Source organism: Physcomitrium patens, chromosome 12 (assembly GCF_059467195.1).
Source record: "Physcomitrium patens ecotype Gransden chromosome 12, ASM5946719v1, whole genome shotgun sequence".
NCBI lineage: Eukaryota > Viridiplantae > Streptophyta > Bryopsida > Funariales > Funariaceae > Physcomitrium > Physcomitrium patens.
In genome coordinates this window covers 10245667-10267726 of record NC_143421.1, presented here as the reverse complement: position 1 = coordinate 10267726, position 22060 = coordinate 10245667, and the positions used below count along the sequence as shown (strand labels likewise).

At 31.8% G+C, this 22060-nt stretch overlaps 2 protein-coding genes across 2 annotated transcripts; one reads left to right on the top strand and one right to left on the bottom strand.

The window, feature by feature from the left end:
- The first annotated feature begins 5782 nt into the window (after positions 1-5782).
- Positions 5783-10506, top strand: LOC112289314 (uncharacterized). Its single transcript, XM_024534440.3, has 8 exons — positions 5783-6634; positions 6962-7134; positions 7327-7578; positions 7734-7937; positions 8041-8213; positions 8460-8655; positions 9280-9347; positions 9647-10506. The coding sequence occupies exons 1-8, from the start codon at positions 6031-6033 to the stop codon at positions 9834-9836; spliced, it is 1860 nt and encodes a 619-aa protein (XP_024390208.1). The 5' UTR covers positions 5783-6030; the 3' UTR covers positions 9837-10506.
- Positions 10507-11544: 1038 nt separating this feature from the next.
- LOC112289315 (F-box only protein 6) lies at positions 11545-13628 on the bottom strand. Its single transcript, XM_024534441.2, has 2 exons — positions 13491-13628; positions 11545-13028 (listed from the first exon to the last, which is right to left on the bottom strand). Exon 2 carries the CDS (start codon positions 12925-12927, stop codon positions 11686-11688), a length of 1242 nt encoding a protein of 413 aa, XP_024390209.1. The 5' UTR covers positions 12928-13028; positions 13491-13628; the 3' UTR covers positions 11545-11685.
- Positions 13629-22060: the final 8432 nt, after the last annotated feature.

Below are 22060 nucleotides of genomic sequence, written 5' to 3'. Positions count from 1 at the left end.
ATATCCTCCTACATATGCACCTCCACAAAAAATAACTAGTTTTGATTTTAAATTATGATTAATAATACATTTATTACTTCAATAAAAAAATTTCATATATCCTTATCTATTTGTATTCTATAGTTCTATATTATCTTTGTCTTCAATTATTTTTTATTTTTAAAATATTTATAAAAAATACTTTTTGAATAATAAAAATATAGAATGATATATATTTTATTATTATTATTATTATTATTATTACTATTATTAATTTTTAAAATATATTTGTGGAGGTATAAATGCAAGATGGAGGAGTGTCCATTTAATGATTGTAAAATAATAATGGTGTCAATATTTATTAATTGATTAGATATCGTTTTATTTATTCAGTAGAAGAATTATAAAATAAGATGTATACATGTGAATAAAACATTATTTTATAACATATCAATAAATAAATATAAATTTATATATATATCATATATTTATATTAATTCAATATTATTTTTACCAAATTATATAAATTAATTAAATAATAATCAAGTAAATTACAATTATAAGTAACATACAATATAAGTGAACTCACACCATTGCTTTATCTAAGTTTTCTTTAACTATGTTAAAAAAAAAAATACAATATTACACTTGTATAGAGAAGTCAACACAAATATTGCTATTTTACTAAAATTATATCCAATATGTGCAATTGGGATCCTACTAAGGTAAACACCAAACATGCTAAAATTCCCATAGATTGTCAAAAGTTATCCTAAATTCCATAAAAAAAAGGGTGTACATCATAATGCAAACAACTTACCATTTTTTTCTTAAAAAATCTTTACAAAGACACTTATTAATAGTAAACAAATCTACCAATATTATAAGGCATAACCAAAAAAAATTGATCTATAAAAACTATAAAATTAAAATCAAATAATTTTGAAGCCAATTTCTAATATTTGATGATAAAAAATAAAATCAAATATTTTAATTAAATTTTATAGTTTTAAATTAATTTATATATATACAAATAATATTTTCAAATGTTCATAAGAAATTTTAAGTGCACATTAATGTTGGTGACGATTGGAAAAGTATTGTGTGTATAGAAAATATATTATAATGTATACATTTTGAATAAGATAAAAAAAAATTGGAGAATGATAATCTTGCTGTAATAATAATATTTAAGGAAACATCCAACACTCTAAAGCCTTATAATGTTCTAAAATATTTAGAAGAAACCTTAAAATAAAACTAAAATTTTAAGAACTACATTGGATATATGTTATATGTCCAATTAAAAGTATTAGTCTCTCTTTAAACAAAATTTGATGATTAATTTTTTTTTTATCCTTAAAGTGTGTAGTTTGATTTAATTTTAGAAAAAATAATATTTTTTATTATTAAAAATAACATAATTTCTAAATAATCATAAAACTATTAGAAGATTTCCTTTTCTAAACAATATTTTAAGTTTGAATGTAAATAGAAGTTTGCACCCTATCAAATTTAATTTTTAATAAAAAATTATTATAATTTTCAAACCAAAATTTTCAATAAAATAAAATAAATTAAATTATAAAAACTTTGTTATTGCATTAAAAAAATACTTAAATTGATTATTTTTTATTATAATATCAAAGTGCAATAGCAAATGAATAATATTTATATTTCAATTATTTACATAAAAAATCAAGATTTTTTTAATATATTATAAAACATATATCCTATATAGAAAATTACAAAACATATGTTATTAGATGAAGAAAATACCATTGATAAAATAAATATAAAACATGCATTTTTATCAAAATGTGATATTAAAGTAAAATTTAGAATTCTCAAAACATACAAGAATATTTATTTTATGACCTTCATAATAATAGTTATTGCGTAATATTTACAATAAAATTAAGAACAGTAATTTCTAATGATAACGATTATATTGAGCATAATATCAATGATGTTATAAAGAGTTATTTTTTGTTTTGATTGGTCCATTTATAAATTCTGAAATAAAATACATTGTCATGGATATACATATTTAAATTAAAATAACATCTAAAAGATTTTTTATAATTTTTTTAAAATTAATATATATATATATATATATATATATATATATAATTTTAATAGTAAGAGATGCACTAGATTTTTGGTTGGTCAATCTTATTATTGTTGTAATTTTATTTTTATTTTTATTGATATTCAGAAATTTTATTTTTATTTTTATTGGTATTCAGAAATTTTATTTTTATTTTAAAATAAGCAATAGAAAGTATATATTTTACATTACTTAATTTCTAATCATTTATTAATTTTTCAAAATGAATAAAATTTATTTTATAAAATAATTAAATTAAAAATTATTTAGACATTTTACACTCGAGCCATGCAATTTAATTGTAGAACCATTTTTATTTTATTATATTGATTTTTAAAAATTCAGTATACTCATAGATTGAATTAATATTTTTAATATTTAGTTTTATTCTAAACTATATATTTTATCTTATACAAATATTAAAACACCAAAAACTAAAAAGAACAAGCATCAAATTGTGTTACTACTTAAATCATTTTGACATAGTTTACATCTCAATTTTATTTTTGGTAAAAAAATATTTGTTTGTATTTTTTAAATTAATTAAGTTTAATGTAAATTTTTTAATTTTTTAATTTTTTTATTAAATTGACATTATGTATACAAATATAAAACATGAAGTTGTAAAAACAAATTAAATGAAAGTTTTTGAATTATTATAATAGAATTGCTATTCTATTTTACATAAATGTTAAGAATAATTATCAAAATAGAACAATAGTAAAAATTATCTTTTTATTTTTACTTATAATATTTTAAATTATTATTAAATAAAAATTACAATCATTGAGTTAAATGTATATGATATATATATATATATATGTTTTTAAATTTTATTTTTTTTATAAATTTTATTTATATTAATCAATAAAAGACACATCAACAATAACAATCAACATCTAAAAATTTGTATTACCAAAACAAATAATAACCATCTATTTAAAACTAAAACATCTAATTCTATTTTCTTATGAAGTTTGAATAATAAATCTTTAGTTTCTAGGATAATTTGAAGTAGAAAAATAAAGAAAAAAATGGACAATTAATTAGATGTCTTTTAAAATAAGAGATATTATTAACACTTTAAAATAAAATAAAATAAATTTAAATTTATTAACTTTCTAAATTTAAAATATGACGAACTTATTTTAGAATAAAATACTTAAGAGTTAATTTATTAATAGTATTATTTTATTAATTTTCTAATTTTATTATTAAAATAGATTTTAAAAAATACTTATAATTTTAAATCTTATCAAGATATTTAAAGAAGATAATTTTATTTTTTTATTATTTATTAAATACATTGCTGAAATAATTGTTATATAGAAGTACAATATTTTTGGTACTTTGAGAATAATTTTGCATGATCTCATGATATTTTTGAATATTTTATAGATTTTAGAACTTTTATATACTATAGAAGTTAATTTATAGAAGATTTTATTAAAATTTGATTTTATGTATGTACATATGAAGGACATGAATCTTGAAAAATTGAAAGATGAAGATACTCTTGTGTCACTCAAAAAGATTAAAAAATCACTCAAAGATGATATAGTATTAAACTGGAATGGCTATTGCTAAAGACAAAAAGAGTAGAAAGTCTTGAAACAAGACCAAGGAATAGAAAGGCATTGACAAGAGTGAAGAAGGCTTTATTCTTACCTCCATATATACTATCTAATTAGGAGCTATGTGGTGATATTCAATAAAACCTCTAACATACGTTGACTTTGCAAGACACATATCTTAACTTGCAAAACAAGTTTTCTATATGTATGCCACATAGTTAGCTTTTTTTACAAGCTACCAACACGTGTGATACATGATTAATTTGCTGAACAAGTTTCTAACCTATCAATCAACTATAAACACGTGTAAAGTCAAAATCACATCTATAAAGCTTCTAAGAAGCTTTTCCAAAAGATATTATGAAATTAAACTAGTTTTACTTACTTCTACCTAATCATATAAATAATTATTGGAATAAATATGTATATCCTTGATAGTACATTTACTTTAGAATCTTTTTTGAACTTATAGGTAATTACAAAATTAGCTTTGTGGTTTTTTTAGTATGGTATATAAATGATATCAAGGAATCATGATTATTTACTTATATATCTAGAATAAATAACTATATCAATAATTATTTAAATAAATAAAATTCTATTTTAGTATTAGTTTAATACATGATTTAAAATATATTGTACTTCAAGTCATATTATGGATAGTTACTTATAAATTAACTTTAAGTAATATGATTTTTTAACCAACATAATAGTCACAGTTGACATCTTTTAAATTTTGGTCTAACATGTATTTTGTAAATTATAAATGAAAAAGATAATATAATACAATATAATTTTTTATTAAATAAATAAATATTATATTTTAAAAATTATTAAAATTTAATTTCATCCTTCAATTAATTTAATTTAATTTATTAAATAATATAAATATTTCTATTGGATATTGTTTTATTTTAAAATTTAAAATTTATATTGATAACATAAATACATGTTAGATTAAATTACTTAAATTGATTATTTAAGCTTATAAACCTTCAATAATCTTCTAAAAATTTTATACAAAAGTTTATTTGAACTTCTAAAGAATTATAAAGTTCTTAGAACATCTTATGTAAGTTTTGTTTGAGTCAGTTGCCATAGTATAAATAATAGAGCAAGATAAGTAATACCTCAATCTTGTCTTAAATTTTTTTTGAAATAATTTAATTTAATTATTATTTTCCAATCTTACTTCTAATATAACATAGTATTTTTTTCATATTTCTTAATACTTTGTGTTTGTGTCCTTGACAAAATTTAAGAACTAGCCACAATTTTCATATTTTTATATTTCTTTTCAAATTCATGTATAACTTTACTTAAATAGAGATTGTAGGTGATTTAAAATTTATCAATTTTATAGTTACAGTATAAAAAAATTACCAATTATATTATTTATATCACATTTCATAATATTATTAAAAAAACACTTGTCATTTTGAAAATCAACCACCTCAAATATACATTGTTCCAAACACAAGGATATTAATTTAAACAATATTGAGTTGAAGGGTACCTTAAAATCAATTTTACATACATAAAATAAATAAACAAATAAAGACATTGTTTTGATATTCTTGAAAACTCATATTACATTGTGTTGGTCAGAGGTTGATTCTTAATGCGGATTAGTGGATATTATAAAATTTTATAAGATTTTAATATAATATTTTGACCAATTTTGCTGCATTATAATATTTGAGTAGTATGAACGTACTTGGCACGAATTAATTAATTTTGTTGTGATTATGCATTCCAACAAAGAAGATAGTAAGTAGTCAGTCAGTTAGTCAGTCACCAAGCCAGGTAGGGTGGGTCTGGGACTCCTTTCTCGTCCTCCTCTACGCGTCTCAAAACCCTATTCCATGCCGCAAGGCTCCCGCCGCCGCCGTCCTTGTCCACTAATGTACCGAAAAATCCACCCGAAATGCAGATCTTTTAATCCAAATCAACGTAGATCTACCCGTACTGTTACAATCGTCAAATTCCTAGATATAAGGATTTGGCTGCGTAGTGATGTTGACAGGGACGCGGCAGCGGGAGCACTTCCACGCGAACAAGCTTTATACGCTGGGGTTTAAGATTGCCCGACTTTCTTGTTGATAATGGGATTTTCTGCTGCTTCTGCGGCCTCTTCTGTCGGGCGTGGACGCTGGAGTGGTTTGAATGATTTCAAGGTCGCATTTCGAGGAGGTTGAAGTCGGAAGTGTAGGCAGTGGTATCATTTCGGTGCATTGTGAATGTGGCTATGGTAGGGTTTAAGGTCGAGTAATTCACTCAATTTTTGCGGAGAAGTTTATTTTTCGCGGTGACAAGAGGCGTGGACAGGTATTCTTTGGTGAGGTTGAGAATGGTCGGGATATCCTAATGCTTCTTCTGCCTCGGCCAATTTCTCTGCATACTTGGGCATACAGGTGTATTATGCCCCCTACCATGTTTCAATGGCGAGCGTTAGCGACATCTTTCTCTGTGCTGCCGTCGGAAGGGCTGGTGCAGATATCTGCGAAGGGGAAGCTGTTGGATGCGCGTCTTTCTAAAAAGAGGCTTGTTCCGGCGGACCGAGCCGTTTTGTTAAGACCCTGTTATGATGGTGGGAATAGTAAGCAGTTGCAGAGGCGCAGCAAGCATGCTGCTTCTTTAGTCAAGAGTTGGGGTGGAGTGACGAGCAATTCTGGTAGGAAGAATTTCACCTACCCAGGGTTCTTGTCCGTGTATAATGCAGATGGGAGTCTCTGTAGAGGTTTCTGCACATCGCTCAAGGCTACCGAGAAGGTTGGTGGAGCTGCAATCGCGACTACGGAAGCTGGAGAGCCTGTAGAATATAGTGTTCTTGCGGTGCATGAGGTGAGTATTTCCGAAGATCGCCATGATATCACCGGCGCTGAGTCTTCTGAAGCTGATAGGGATGTCGAAACTGATTTTGATGCGCACAAGAACACGGATGCAATTATTGCAGAGACCGATGCAGGCGGTAATATCTTAACCCTCACCAGTGTGCATAGATAAATTCATACTGTATTAAATGTTGATAGTACGTGATGTTGTAGCCGGACATGCACTTTATGGAGTTCATTTTCTCGAGTCACTTTTTCTGCATGTATGTGAAGGATAGTGGTACTGAATTGTCACAAGGTGTGTTACGTCTTATTTGCAATGAAGATATCCACACGCATAGCGCGCATATGCTGCAATTATAAACTCGCATGTAATACCATTACAGCTGTCCTAATTGGACTCAAGCGCGATTATCGGGTCGTAGTGTTAAACGTGCTGAAATGAAAAAATTCTCATGTTGCAGAGAGAATGCGAGAACGTAGAAGACGGTCGTTTGGAGCAAGTGTTGCGCGACATCCAAATGAGGCATTCCCTGACCTTCTGACCGTTCCCGGGATTGGAATTCGCAACATGGAGAAGTTAGTATCGAAGGGAATTGTAAAAGTATCAGAGCTCAAGCAGTTGTATCGTGACAAGGTCAGTGTACTGTCTATCGTGTAAGACTGTTGATGGGAAGATATGTGGTATATATTATGGAATTCTTGCCAGATTTATGTTTGTGTTCTTCCGTTCCTATTTTATTCGTACTCTTGTTGCGTTAGCTGATTTTGTGATACATTTTCAAAGAGAGATTAGAGTTTCTCATTATCCTTGCTAGTTTGCGTGTAGTTTCGTGACAATGGCTCGGAGAAGATGGTGGAATACTTGCGGAGTTCTGTAGGCATCATTCACAAGCACCACGCAGCGAGCATCGCCAAATATATCAGAGACAAGGTGGAGGCTGAGCTTGCTCCTAAAGACGAAGGATCTCGCCCCAGGAAGCGATTGACCTTCTGTGTGGAAGGTAATATCAGCGTCGGCAAGTCTACATTCCTGCAGAGAATAGCAAGTGAAACTCTTGAGCTGCAAGATCTTGTTGAGGTATAGTTTTTCCCTCTTTCAATAACTGAAATCTGTTCTTCAGCGGCACTTTCTAGTGAAATCTTTTCTTTCATGTCCATGATATTTCACTTCCTGTGGGGGATAACACTGATTTATGTCGTCATCATGTACCTGAATCTGGGTTTTTCATACAGATCGTGCCCGAACCTGTTGGGAAATGGCAAGATGTCGGTGCCAACCATCACAATATCCTTGAATCGTTTTACAAGGAGCCCGAGCGGTATGCATACACATTTCAGAACTACGTATTTGTAACTCGTCTAATGCAGGAGCGAGAGTCTGCTCATGGTATCAAGCCTCTGCGTTTGATGGAGCGGAGTGTCTTCAGTGATCGAATGGTAAGCTCCATGACGTGGTTGTTTCATGCTTTTCGGGACGCTTGAATTTTTTTCTGTTTTAAAACTACTTTTTTGATATGGATGTCTCTACTTCGTGATGCAGGTCTTTGTTCGTGCAGTACACGAGGCGAAGTGGATGAGTGAGATGGAAATCAGCATATATGACTCGTGGTTTAATCCAGTTGTGTCAGAGCTTCCCGGATTAGTTCCTGATGCCTTTATCTACCTTCGGGCTAGCCCAGACACATGTATGCAACGCCTACATTCTCGAAAGAGGTAAACATTTAAAATCCATGAATTATTAAGGTCACAATGTTCTCATCCTGTCTAACTGGTTTCACACTATTTACATAACTGGCTTGATGTGTTTATCTAAAATCGATTGCTTATTTTGTAGGCAACTTCAAAGTTTAGGGTTAACGGTTTTTAAGTCGTTTACTAGCCTTGAAATATTTTTGTTAAAACCTCTTGTTGGTGTGTAATCGTTCCCGAGGTAATGGTGCTGGGTTCTATGTGATGCAGACCAGAAGAAAACGGAGTAAGTCTTGAGTATCTTCAAGGGCTTCATGAAAAACACGAGCAATGGCTTTTACCTGTTCAGTCGAGCAGTGGAGGGATTCTTTCTATCAATCCAGCCCTGAGAGAGCCAATGTCACCTCGAATCCGTGATCGGGTGTTCTACCTGGAGGGTGACCATGTCCACTCAAGCATTCAAAAGGTTAGTGTTTTCTTTTCTTTTCTTTTCTTTTTTTCTTTTTTCTTTACCTCCAAATGATTTCTTAGTTACCAAAGGTGGCCCTCTGTATCATAGTCCCTTAAGGTTGCTCCAGTTATGTTTGCTTTGTGTAGCCACGGGTGATGAAACGAGTGCAACGAAAGATTCTTGCTATTTTTGTGTGTCTACGACGATTGTTTTGAATCAAGCATATGACGCATGTTTGACTGTTGAATGATGCTAGCTTCAACTGTCACTACTATTGAGGTCCATCGATTTTTAGTTTTGTCGCTTTCGATGGGATACCAGTGATGTGTATTGAACAAATGAGGAGAGCTTGAAATTGCTCCGTGACTCTCTATTTAATTGTCACTACCACTGAGGTACTCGCCGAAGTGTCATTAGCGTGCCTCTGAAGATTTCTGTTGTCAGTGCGCCTGCTTCTGTTCTTATACCAATGTCGACAGTTGAAGAGAACCCATAATGGCCCTCTGATTCTCCTTCAATTTCTACTACCAAGAAGGTGTTCTCTGTCGTGTGCAGTAATGGTTTTCAGTGCTCATGATTGTCGAGGAGTATGAAAGTTTATTAAATTCGATGAAACGTTGTTATAATTTACATTTGCAGGTTCCTGCCTTGATGTTGGACTGTGACACTAATATTGATTTCAACAAAGATGTCGATGCCAAAACAGAGTAAGTTGTTTCAAACTTGGAAGTATGACCCCCTCTCTTCTCTCAGATGCCTACAAACTGGGTTGAAAGCTTTTAGTCAACGTAACAGGATTGTCGATTTGGTGCGTAGACATTGTTTATTTTCTCATAATCATCGAGGGTTAGAGTATTTTTTACCGCTTGTAGGAAGTTTGCTTACTTGCCTGTAGTTCAAGTAATTTTTAGTGTACTTAGTCACTAGAAAGGTTTCTGTGAAGTTGTTCACGATGGCCTCAATTTTGAACTTTACATAAACTGATCTAATGTAACTCCGGATGAAGGTACGCAAGACAGGTAGCAGAGTTCTTCGAGTATGTGCATCAAACAAAGGAGAATCAATCGGAGTCTGGAAGTCAGATTGCTGTTCCACGCTCTGTAGGATTGCTAGGACCTGATGGAGCCGAACTTTTGGGCAATACGCAATTGGATGCAGCAGACCTAAGCCGTCGAATGTCTTCTCTCTGTGTATAACCGGCAAGAACATATTTTCTATTCCTGACAAGTTGATAAAATTTGACTTCCCATTAAATGGAGTACTGGGAAGCTTGGACTTGGACTCAGCCAGGGACTGGATTCATACTGTATAGCTGATCATCGAATTAAGTCTCGTCTTTATTAGCAAGGGCGAATGTGGTTAGAGACTTCTGGGCGCATGCATTATTGCCGTTACGGTTCCAATTGAAGCTCTAGCATGTGGACACGACGTTCAGCAATTATTACTTCGACTATCACACGGCTTGATTTGGCAAAGGTTACAGGAATACGGATAGACACTGCTTAGGAGTCTTAGGGGCTCTAGACCGGATTAGTCTAGTATGCTTGCCTCGTCATCACAGTTTCAGTTTTTGACAGGTGCATGCCAGGGTACTGTCAAAAGATTGTTGGCAATCAAGTCCTTCTGGCCCTTCCAAAATATTGGATCAGTTTTTAGGAAATCTCATTCTTTTTTTTGAACACTGGTGTGGCGTAGCACTGGATTCTGTACTGGTTTGGGAGTCATCCAACCTGCTTGTTGTAACTCTGAGATTGCCCTTTAGTTTTAGCTTGTAAAGGCTTGGGTTCTCTGTTCTTACTGTGTTTTGTGAACATAACAATGTACAAGCAGACACATTTGTACCATTGCTGCGGCATTTTTATTTCATTACTCTTGCCAAGTCGTCAAAGGGTGGTTTTGGTATGCAGCCCGATTTATTTAGTCTGCTGAAGCATTTTCTCATTGGTGCTGTTTGTCTGCAGCCTTAATCAACAGTCAGAACTAGTCTTCTCATCCTGTAGTTAGGTGATGTCTTGTGGTGTAAACAGATGCGCTTGGAAAGCGAAGGGCATGGAATTATATATTAGATCTGTGTAAGAATACCGCTATGCACATCGTCAGTAACATTGCAACTGGAACATCTTCAAGAAATAAGTCAGGCCCACCATGAACAAGCTGAAATATGAAACTCCGTTCTGCAGCCAGCTTTTCGTGGTCATGTGAAGCTTGACATGTGGTCTTGCCGAAATTGACTAACGTAAGGCATCCGCCTTAATTAGATGACGGTTGCAGATTTGCTGTCTCAGACAAGAGAAGGCCAATGGCAATGGTCTGGAGGTCCAGTCGGACTAATGCAAGTGTTGTGATACCTCCCTGGACTACAACTATAGACAAGGAGAACTGTATCACGACTGTGCCGAAAAATCTCCCACTTTCTGCCTGATGTGTGTTAACGAGACAGCCAGAACTGCTCTTGCAATTCTTCGATGGCGCTACTAATGGACTGACGACAGACATATATCAAGGATTGTCTGGAACAGAGTTGAGGTGGAAAATGCACATACAGTAGACCTGACACACTTTCGTCGACAACTGCTACAAAATGAGATAAGACAACTTTAGTAATATGATAAAAATGAACTTCCAGATTAGAATCGCTGAAACAGAAACCTGGCGTGAGCAACATCTCAAGATCCTCATTTTTACCATGTTATCCTCTCTAAGATGAGAAAAATAGATCTTCCAAAGTAGGGGTCCAAACCAGCAACAAATATGTGTGCACAGAAGAAGCTAAAGGCAGCAGATAGGAAAATAAGTGCTCATCAAATAAATACCTAGTGTCATTGATTGAAACGATAATCAGAAAAGATGATTATGGAGAGAAAATTTATGTTACGATCACCATGAATTATTAGACTATGGGAGTGAGAAATTGCTGGATCATACATCAACCTTAAACTTATGCAAATTCAGTAGCCGAGTTGTGGCATGAAACCCAGGATTGAACGTGCGCAATTTCAATCCAAATGAATGTTAATACTATCCTTAACTATTCAAGACCTCAGATCAAGGAACCGATTCTAACCTTGGCTTAAATTGAAACAATCCTTCTACCCTTGCCTGACGTATCTTATCCGAAAAAGCCCCAGTGGGAGGAAATCTCCAATAATTCTCTGCCCTTTTATAAATAGCAATCCTAAAACTTCCATCTCTAGTATAACCAGTGATGGCTAGATGATTTCCACTAGCAGCTATCTCAACACCTTCCTCGTCCTCAACAAACTTATTCCTGATTTTGTAAGGAATTTCAATTCCAGTATCAACCCACCTCTTAGTAGCAGAATTTCTTTCAAAGATTGAGATTCGGTAAAAATCTTCGTACATGTAGAAACCGTTAGTAAGCAAAGGCATAGCTGTCATCACACGCCCATCCCACTCGAAAATCTCCATGCACTCCTCGTCAGTGATTTCTTCATGCCATTGATCCTTCTTGATGTCATAAGACAAGAGAATGTTCTCATTTGACGTTCTTGTAACAAAATAGATTACATCATCGCAACGCACGCCTCTCTTAGGAGCTTGATTAAGAGGACTCAGAGGCAGCTGGAGATTATATGGTGAGGCTTCTCTCCAGGTATCAGTTGCTGAATCGTAAATCTCCGTCACCAAGCTTGTGTCGGTGTCGGTATATTGGTAAAGATGCTTCTTGGGATTATGAGCCATCAAGATTTTATAGGACTTCGTCGTGTCATCGGAAAAAGCGTGCACAAAGTAAGTCCCTCGATTGACAGTTTTATGCTTGCACGAAGGAAGTTGCTTCCACTTGTTCGTAAGAGGATTCCACACTTGCCATGGCAAATGAATTCGAACCTTGGCCTTTTGCTTCCAGAGCATTAAACACAGAAGCCCATTCACCGAGCACACGCTCAAATCAACACGATCGTGCTCAACTCTACTTTGAGGAGGGAAACTCCGCATAATCCTCCACCTTTTGCAAGCATAGTCATATGTCGACCACTGTAAATAATTCGGATAATAAGATCCTATATAACAAATTGAAGGACTGGGGTCCTCTGAGCTGTGCATTGCATCGTACACGCTGCGAAAGCCACGGCGATGAATTACGTATCGCCAATCTCTGCAAACGCATCGAATCTGAAACAAATCCCGAAGAGGCAAGTAGCTAAAAACCTTGTGTTGCAACTCCCGCGGTAATTTGGTCCACAAACAAGTATCCTTCTCCTCAATTATAGCAAACCCCACAGTACCCCTGCTCGTCTTCTCAGGCTCCCCTTCAGCCATAGCCATGGCCACCACTTTGGACTCAATTGCGGAAGTAAAGAAGACGGTCCCACACTTGGGCGGTAAAAGAAAACCCAGAAATCACAAGGCTTCAACTGTACACCTTCCTGAAACATCAGAATCAGAAAGAGTTCAAAGCCCAATTCACGAACACCCTAAATACCCACGCCACATCGGTATCGAATTCTCCGTTGATCCAATAGTTTCCAAGGGCAAAAGATCGCATAACTAGAATCCTCAATCAGGAATGAAACAACCACCGCATCTTCGATCATCCTCCACAATATCCTTCCACTCTACCGAAATTCAAGCAACTCAAGAACTAAACCAATCTAAAAACCCAAGAATCCATTTTAAAAAAACCTAAGTCCGAAACGAGTTGAAAATTGGACGGAGCTCGAAATTGCACCACCACAATGCATGGAAAGATCGATCTCGAGGATCAAAGCCCTATAAACCTCTCAACCAGAAGACAAAAACGTGAACTCGACCACATACTGTTGCCGTCCAGTGCTCCGTCGGAGCGGACAGTCTGCGAAACCTTACCGACTCCCATGATATCGACTTACCGGGTAGTGAAGCGGCAGGAAATGCGATCCAAAAGCGCGTCGGCAGGCATGAATCACTCACTCAATCGAGCTAGCGAGAGATGAAAGCGTGGCTCCGACAAGAAGCTAGAGAGCAGTAACGATGCTGATCCATGTGAGGGGAAAAAGAAAAGAAAAAGAAAAAGAAAAGCAAGACCGGGCAAGGAAGCAAAGCAAAGCAAGCATTGCGGACAAAGGCAAAGTCGAGCCAGGCCAGGCCTCGGCATCGCCCCCACCCCCCATCACCGTCCCTTCCTCCATCTGACGTGGATAACTCCTACCCCTATAGAATTCATATTCGATCTGGCACCCCCTGACGCAGCAACACCCTGCGTCACCGTACCCGGTTTTCGAGATACCCTGTGCTACATACCCGGGGATGAATTGATTCGAGTCTGATTCAGTGCATCTCAATGTTGATCAGATTTATTCGGATTTGGTTTGGATGTTAATGAGGTAATAGCCTCTTACTCCAAAAGCACATCATTGTTAGTTCAAGGTTGAATTAGCATTTTACAATTTATATATATATATATATATATATAGAAGGATGGTTTTAATTTTTTTATTTGGATTATTTGTTTAGTGTTCTTGAGAAGAGTGGTGTTTGTTTAGATGAGTACCAAGGTTGTCTCTACAAAGAGCTCTTTACCGTTTATGCATTTTTATGCTTTGTAATGTTTGTTTCTAATATTATTGTGTCTCTTCTACTCTCAACAGAAGTTTCACATAATTTTTTTTATCTTTTGATTAAGTTAACTTTAATGTTGAATATTTCTTTTTTTAGATCTATCACTTGCTTAAAAAATTAAAAAACCAATTATTTTATCAAAAACATAAAATGGAATTTTAAATTTTACATTTTGGAGTTTTTTATTGTTTATTTTTTTTCTTATTCTTCTTGCACCTTTATAGTTTAATAAGACTATAACTAATACTATTTTTTAAAATAATATGTTTTAATTTATTTTTTTCATTTCCACTAAAATCTTGGAATTTTTAAGTTACAAAAATAATTAATTCTGTAGTTATCCAAAGTGCATCTTAGAATAAATTTAACTTACAGATTTAACATCAAAATTTATACATTATATATACTATATTAAATTATTGTATGTCAAAGATATACATTTTAAATTGAATTTTTAACACATTTGATAGAAGAAATTTAGAATAAAGATTTTATTTATTTGATAATTTAATGCACATATATATATATATATATATATATATATATATATATATATATATATATAAACCCTTAAATAAACATAAAAGTTAAGTTTTCAAATTTAATAATAATTTATTTCTTATTTTAATAGTATTTTTACTATTTCTAACATTCTTTTAGAATTTCAATTCAAGTCTTGTGATTTGAACACTTACTTTTTAAGTCTTTTAATTTAAAAAAAAATAGAAATTAGAAATTAGAAATTAAAATATTCATATGTATCATTTGTTGTAAAGGTCAAAATGTGACAATCAGTCTAAACATAGAAGTTAAGAATTCTATGCAAACATATCACTTTAAAAAGTAGAATCAACATTGAATTCATCAGCATCAAACAACGCAATTCAATGACTATTCTATGATATACAAAGTTATTCAAAAAAGCAAATAATAGAATAAAAAATAATTCAAAAAAAATTCAAAGACCAATTAAAACTTCCATTCATAAACTAAATCAATTATTATTAGCTTTGGAGTTTTTTTATTCATTTTAAAGATTAAAAATATAGTAAAAGCTATATTAATTATATAATTATTTAGATTTTTTTAAAAAAGTTCATTTTTATGTTGAGAAAAAATAGTAGTGTATGGTTATCTAATGTATATATATATATATATATATATATATATACACACACACAATAATTTGTACAAATTATTAGATTTCTTCTACAACACCTAAAGAAGTATTCTAGAAGCCTTTATAACTATTTATACTTATATTATTTTATTTCTTTTTATAAGTTTTAAAAGTATTTATACTTATTTAAAATTATAAATATAAATATTTCTATATTGAAAATGATTGGAATAACAAAATATGAGTTAATGTAGGTTCACAATTTTAGTAAAAATCTTACCTAGAGATGTAAGTGATCATTTATGGGTTATACAAGGTGTTCAAGATTTAAGATAATAATGTACTATAATTCTTTTGAAGTATCTATTAGCTCAAGGTTTTGCTGATTAGTGGTGCGCTATGAAACAATAACATAACTGCTTCCTTTGGCAAGGTATTTCTTTGCTACACTATTGAGTTTTTCAGTACCTGAATGACAATCTTCTCTTTTATTCATTCAATTACAAAACATTACAAGGTTTTGTTTGGCCACAACTTACAAAAATGCAACAAACAATCCTATTGTTTTCACCCACATGTGAACATCTGATTTTTGAGAAGTGTCCCTTCACTAGTTCTTATAATGCCTAAAATGTTTCCTATTTACCACTTCTATCCTAACTTTGGAATGGTGGTATGATCAATTGCATTTCTATTCTATCTTCTTACTATATTATCATCCTTTCCTATTACTGTATTTACTAAAGATTGATGATATCATTCAGGGTGCTGATAGTATCAAATATATAAATGAGAATATTTTTATTATAACATGTTAAGATAAAATAAGATAAAAATATATGTTTTTAATTTTTGATATTACTAATAGATAGATATACAATAATAATTTGTGCCATTTGTAAATATGTCATGCTAAATAAGTACACTATTAATTTTTAAAATAAATTTAAAGTTATCGAGTTCGTTTTTTAACTACACAATTTAAAATTTCTATGGTATTTTTGAAGTAAATCAGTTAAAATTTAAAAAAATTAATCAAAATTTAATTTTTGATTCTTATTATCTTATTCAACCAAAGGATTCTATAGGAAAATATAGATTGTTCTAGGATTGTGTTCCATATAATTTTGTACACTTGTAGAAAAGAAGAATAATGGTATTAGTTTCAAAGTCTTAACTTTTTACTATATGTGATAATATTAATGATTAGGTTTTATTCATATGGTTACTATCAAAACATAAATAAGTATAAAAATACATAATTAAATTTAAAATTTTATAATAGATTGTATGCAATAGGATGTCATTAATTTAAATTATAAATAAACTATAGCATATCTACATACTTATTAGACACAAGTAAATTGATAAACATTGCTTTCAACAAATTAATTTGAGATGTTGAAAAGTGCAAGTTATTTGGTGTATTAAAAAACATTTTAAAGAAATAAAATATTATTTGAATATTACTTTTACATGTATATAATATGTGAAAAATTGATAACATGCAAAAATTGATGAAATTTAGTACCAATATTTGAAAAAAGTTGTAACTAAATATTTTACATAATAAAATATCAAAGTACAAACTAATAACTTGAAATAATATGGCAATATATTTTTCTAAATAAATCACAGGAAATTAGCATAAATTTTGTAATAACTACATATATATATATATATATATATATATATATATATAATTGTGTAAGAAGCGATAAAAATAGTAAACTACATAAATTAAAATTGTGCTAAATAATAAATACTTAAAAAATATTAAAAGACATGTGATTGTTGAAAATAAGTTTTTAAGTGAAAAGTTTTTTGGAAAGATTCTACAATGTTTTAAAACAAGAAGATGAAAACAAAAAAAAGGACTAATTTTTTAATATAAATTCTAAATTTTTTTATATTATATTTAATAGGTATTCTTTAATGTGTTATATTACAAAAATATAATAAGAAATTAATGTGGCAACATTGCTTGTATTAGTGCTTTAATATTAGTCATTGTTTTAAAAGTATTAATTTCATAGGTCTTTCTTTATTCCTTAAGTAATTTTATATTTCAATTTGACAATCAGTAAATTCCAATAAAGATATATCTTTGCTAAACCACCACTTTACTAAATGTAGCCATATATTTTTCTACTCATATGATAATATGATATTAATTTTAATAATTAAAATACATGTAAACTTAAACATCTAATTTTGATCAAATAACTTAGTGATTTTAGATAATAAAATATTTTTGGTTTAATAAATAATAATTAACAGCTTTGGGTACTTTTAAAATTTTAGTTTTATAAAAATGAGAATTAAATAATATAGATAATGTATATCTATTATTAGGATTTATACTAGCATAAGTGTGAGTTTTATTATTTTAATTTAATATTCAAGAATAAATATTTTAACAAGTAAAACTCAATACCAATACATAAATTTATATTAGTTTGCACCTAATTTTTTAATTTTAATTTCAATTTTAGATAATTTTTTTATTTTCATATGTCAAAGAATATGCAAATAGTTTCTAGGATATAGAGTCGAGATAGATCTATTTTTAATTTTTTTCTATAAATATTTATAATTTTCAAATAATGATGCACATTAATCAAGAAAAGCTCAAGTTTTAAATAACCAAGGAAATTGATGTAAATATATAAAAAGAAAAATTCAAATTGATAATGAAAGTCAACGTTGTAGAAACAGAACAACAATATTAAAATAAATTTCAGTATTTCAGCAGAAGTGTGTTATCTTTTTGAAAGAGTTAAAAAGATTAAAAAAAATATTTCAAGGATATTAAAAAAATATCATAATTATATACATTCTTTTAAAAAATTATATAAAATCATAAAATTAGAATGAAAAATAATCACAAGAAAAAGTTAATTTAAATTATCAATAATAAAATAAGATTTGAAAGGTAAATTTTCTTCTAAAATTCACTATTTTAAGTATTGTATTAAAAATACAATGCATTGGGAAAAAATTGAAAGAAATAAAATTAACAAACACATAATTAACTATTGTAACTTGTAAGATTTTCTTAAAGAGATATTTGCAAGTGTTGTCAAACTCATTATAGTAAGAAAATAAAAAAAATAAAAAAATGATTATAATTGAAAATATATAAAAGATTATAATTGAAAATATAAAAAAGATATAAATAAGAAAATATATTATATTAAATTAAAATAAATCAAAAGATTATAATAAGATTATATTAAATTAAAAGGAAGTTTTTGTTGAGTAAATATAATATATTTTCTTAAATCTAGATGTAAATTTTAAGTACAAAAAAATAGTGAATTAGATACGAGTTAGATTACAGAACTAAACTCTTTTAATGTAGACTTATTTGGGCACAATTTTGATCATTAGTTTAGTATTTTGAAAAAAAAAAAAAAATCAATAATATTTGTGTACTGTATCATAAAAAAACTAACACTACATCATAAAAGAGTGGCTATCAAAAAATCTGAAGTTTTGGCTATTATAGTAGCTGTTACATGAATAAATATTATGCGCAAATTTAAAAAATAATAAAATGGCATTATATTTTTAATTATAAATGAAACCTTTTAGAAAAATACCAGTTCTCTAGAACTTATTGCAACAAAATAGTAAGACGTTCTATCAATATTTATGCAACATAATAGTAACAATGGAACACTCACATAAAATAATATTAAGGATCCCTTAATGTTAACACTCAAAAAAAACTTTGAAAATATATCAAAAAGCATTTTGAAGAGAGAAAAAGTAGAAAAGAAAATTACAAAAGGTTTCAAAACCATTCCAATGTCATTAAATTAAAGAAGAATATTAAAATCCATAAATTATAAATAGTTAAAACAAATAAAATATCCACAAAGATGCTATCTTGGTGGTGGATGTACAAACATGTCTTTTCCTAGTCAACCAGTCACATTGACACGGCATCTTGTCATCTCTAATTTAGATCGTCCACGAGTTTGCGATGTCTTTGCAAAAGCTCACTAGTAGTGGTATGGCCAAACCAAATGGATTTGCAAGTTTTATAATTCTTTCTATCTTACTTTGGAATACAGACAGTCAACATGCATTTACACCATCAACTACCAGAGATCTGCATCAGATGTCAGATCTGGGGTTCGATCCGTCCACATCTGCGTGCTGAAATTACACCCTCACGTATTAAAAAGTGTGATATAGTGCAGCTGCTCACGAGTACTCAAAAATATTTGCGAAGTGATAGATTGATGTTGTGCTAAATATTTCTAGTTGTGGCTTCAGAAAACACTTTTGTTTTTTGCAGTGCCTGCAGGTAGCGCATGTGACGCCGGATTGCTTTGGTTTTGCAATTTGCCCTGGTGTTGGATTGCGATTGCCCGTAATAATTCGGAAAAGGGACTTGGTCTGTGCTTCACCACCCACTGCAGGGGTGGAATCGTGGATCGATCGAAAGTTGTTCCGCTCATCTGACGCCTAGTGATCGTGGTTGACTTTGGTAAGGTTCTCTGATACTCACAGCTATTGAGGTAATCAGACAAGCAATGTGTCGTTGGGTGCATTGGTGTTGATCCAATCGTGTGCTTTCTTGGCCTGAGTTGGTCGATCCTCGTTTCCAGTGTTTAAAATAATCGCGGATTTTCTATTAAAAAATGACAGTCCAGGTTTCACTTGGACTTTTTTTGTGAAGACTCTAGGATTGCTCTTCACTTCACAAGTCTCAACTCATGGTGCAGAGCTGCTCTGATGTTGCTTTCACATGTAAAGACAAGCCGAGGCGCGAAGTGATACAGTAAACAGACTGTGGGGTAGCTTGGTGTTTCTGTTTGGCAGAAGCGAAACAGCATTCACTGTTATCTTTGAGAGCCTCTCCTTTCACTCAGCCATCCATGCAGACCATCCTCATTGTATGATATGAACGTTAACACTCCGTTGAAAACACATACTAATACCGATAGAGCAGTTCGGGCTAAGCTCTCCCTGTTCCTCAACTCGCTGCCTTCTCTTCTAGAATGAAATGGTTATTTTACGGAGTTTACAACCGGACAGGATTTAGGACAGGAATACTTGAAGCCAATAACCTACAACCTACGGGGACGATGCTGAGCTCGGATCATTCGCATTAATCGTCTCTTTCGCATGATTGTTTAGATTATTGTAAATTGAAGATCCACTGTGAATCCAATCCTGACTTCAGGGGATTGAATTCCTGCCGCTTATTAAGGATCTGAAACATTCAAGATATTTGCAGGTGTCAAAAAGTTGCATACCACTAGGCCACTGAGCCATATGGACATAGCGCCTTGTTACCGATTCTTAAGTGCTGGTGTGTTGATTGGATGAGTTGACGCTTGTGAGTGAAGAAGCAATGCATGCCAAAACACCACTCAACGTATCTTTCCCCTCTGTCTAGAATGAAGAGAAAAATCAGCAGGTTTCACCTATTGGAACAACGAAAATGAGTGTAAAGTTTCGCCTGACAGATTCTAAGAAGTGCAGTTAGTGTTCAATACATTCATCATCTAGAGACCAAAAGTTAGCATATTACTATCTGGGTTAGAACACATATAGAAGCATTCAAGTCGCAGCGTTAGGTTTCAAAACACATATTTGAAACAAAGTACATCCAGAGGGCAGACGCTTAACTAGCACATGGTTCGTTGTCGCATACCCAATGTTCTGTATATAAATCTTTGCTTGAGCTGCTTCCGTCAACGGTTCCTAAAGTTGTCCAGTGAGACCCCGACGTGCGAATTGTCAGGATCTCGGAGTGGCTACAGTGTGCAGTACTTCCAAGAGTGCTTCTCTTCGGACGCGGTGATCACATGATATGAGAACTGCCCAGCATCTTCATGATTGGATCCAGCAACTTGATGTTGTCATTGACAGGGTACCGCTGATGGGAGTCCTCGGCGCTTCCTAAGCATGAAAGCAAAATGTCGGCCAGTTCTACCTAAATACAATGAAAAAAAATATCCTCCATACTTGGAGTAAAAATAGCTCTGTTAGCTCTGTCACCTGTCGTACAAAATCAGACCATTTTTTTCCCTTTCTGTGTGCAAATATCCAAGTCTCGAAGTCTTTAAACACGCAGTGTAACTTTTGTTACAGCAATCTACCGTTTTAACACAAGGTGAATGCTGAAACAAAAGCAGGTTTTCTGCACGAGATGCAAATTTCAACAAAGCCTTCCGTGTGAGGAGTCGTGCAGCATTGGTTTTCGCTTTAATCTGCACACCCAAGTCAACCCATGAAGCTATTATTGGATGAAATTAGAAGCAGAATAAATAAAGAAGAATATTCACTCAACACTCCATTGCCAGGATCAAGGTCCATAAGACTGGACGAGTCCTAATGAAAGAAATCAAGCTGGAAACCTGCCAGCTGATAATGAAGCATCCGCTACTTTTGTCACGTTGATTCCATGCTGGTTCCTCTTCCAGAACTGATGTACATAAGACAGTACCTTACAAGCTTCTTTTGCCGACTCATGTTGGCCACCCCAAATGTGGTATAAGAAGAGCTACTAGATCATCAACTCAGCAGCTTATCAAGGTGAACAACTCTTATCACGTGATCGCAGAGCTTCCGTACATCACAGTTTATATTCATTCACGACGGTACCAAGTTCGCAAAACATGTTCACCGCTTCTTCACAATATGTCCTGAAAGAACGTAGTTACAACCGGAACAGGTCTCCTCCGACACCACGTTCCCGTTCGCCATGGCCAGTCAACA

What these genes read in the sequence shown, in the direction of transcription:
- LOC112289315 (XM_024534441.2), bottom strand. Translation starts at nt 12,927, where the DNA reads ATGGCTATGGCTGAAGGGGAGCCTGAGAAGACGAGCAGGGGTACTGTG.
- LOC112289314 (XM_024534440.3), top strand. Translation starts at nt 6,031, where the DNA reads ATGCTTCTTCTGCCTCGGCCAATTTCTCTGCATACTTGGGCATACAGG. An exon ending in GTGTCTTCAGTGATCGAATG is followed by an intron (nt 7,938 to 8,040) that starts GTAAGCTCCATG and finishes TTCGTGATGCAG; the next exon opens with GTCTTTGTTCGTGCAGTACA. An exon ending in GATGTCGATGCCAAAACAGA is followed by an intron (nt 9,348 to 9,646) that starts GTAAGTTGTTTC and finishes CTCCGGATGAAG; the next exon opens with GTACGCAAGACAGGTAGCAG.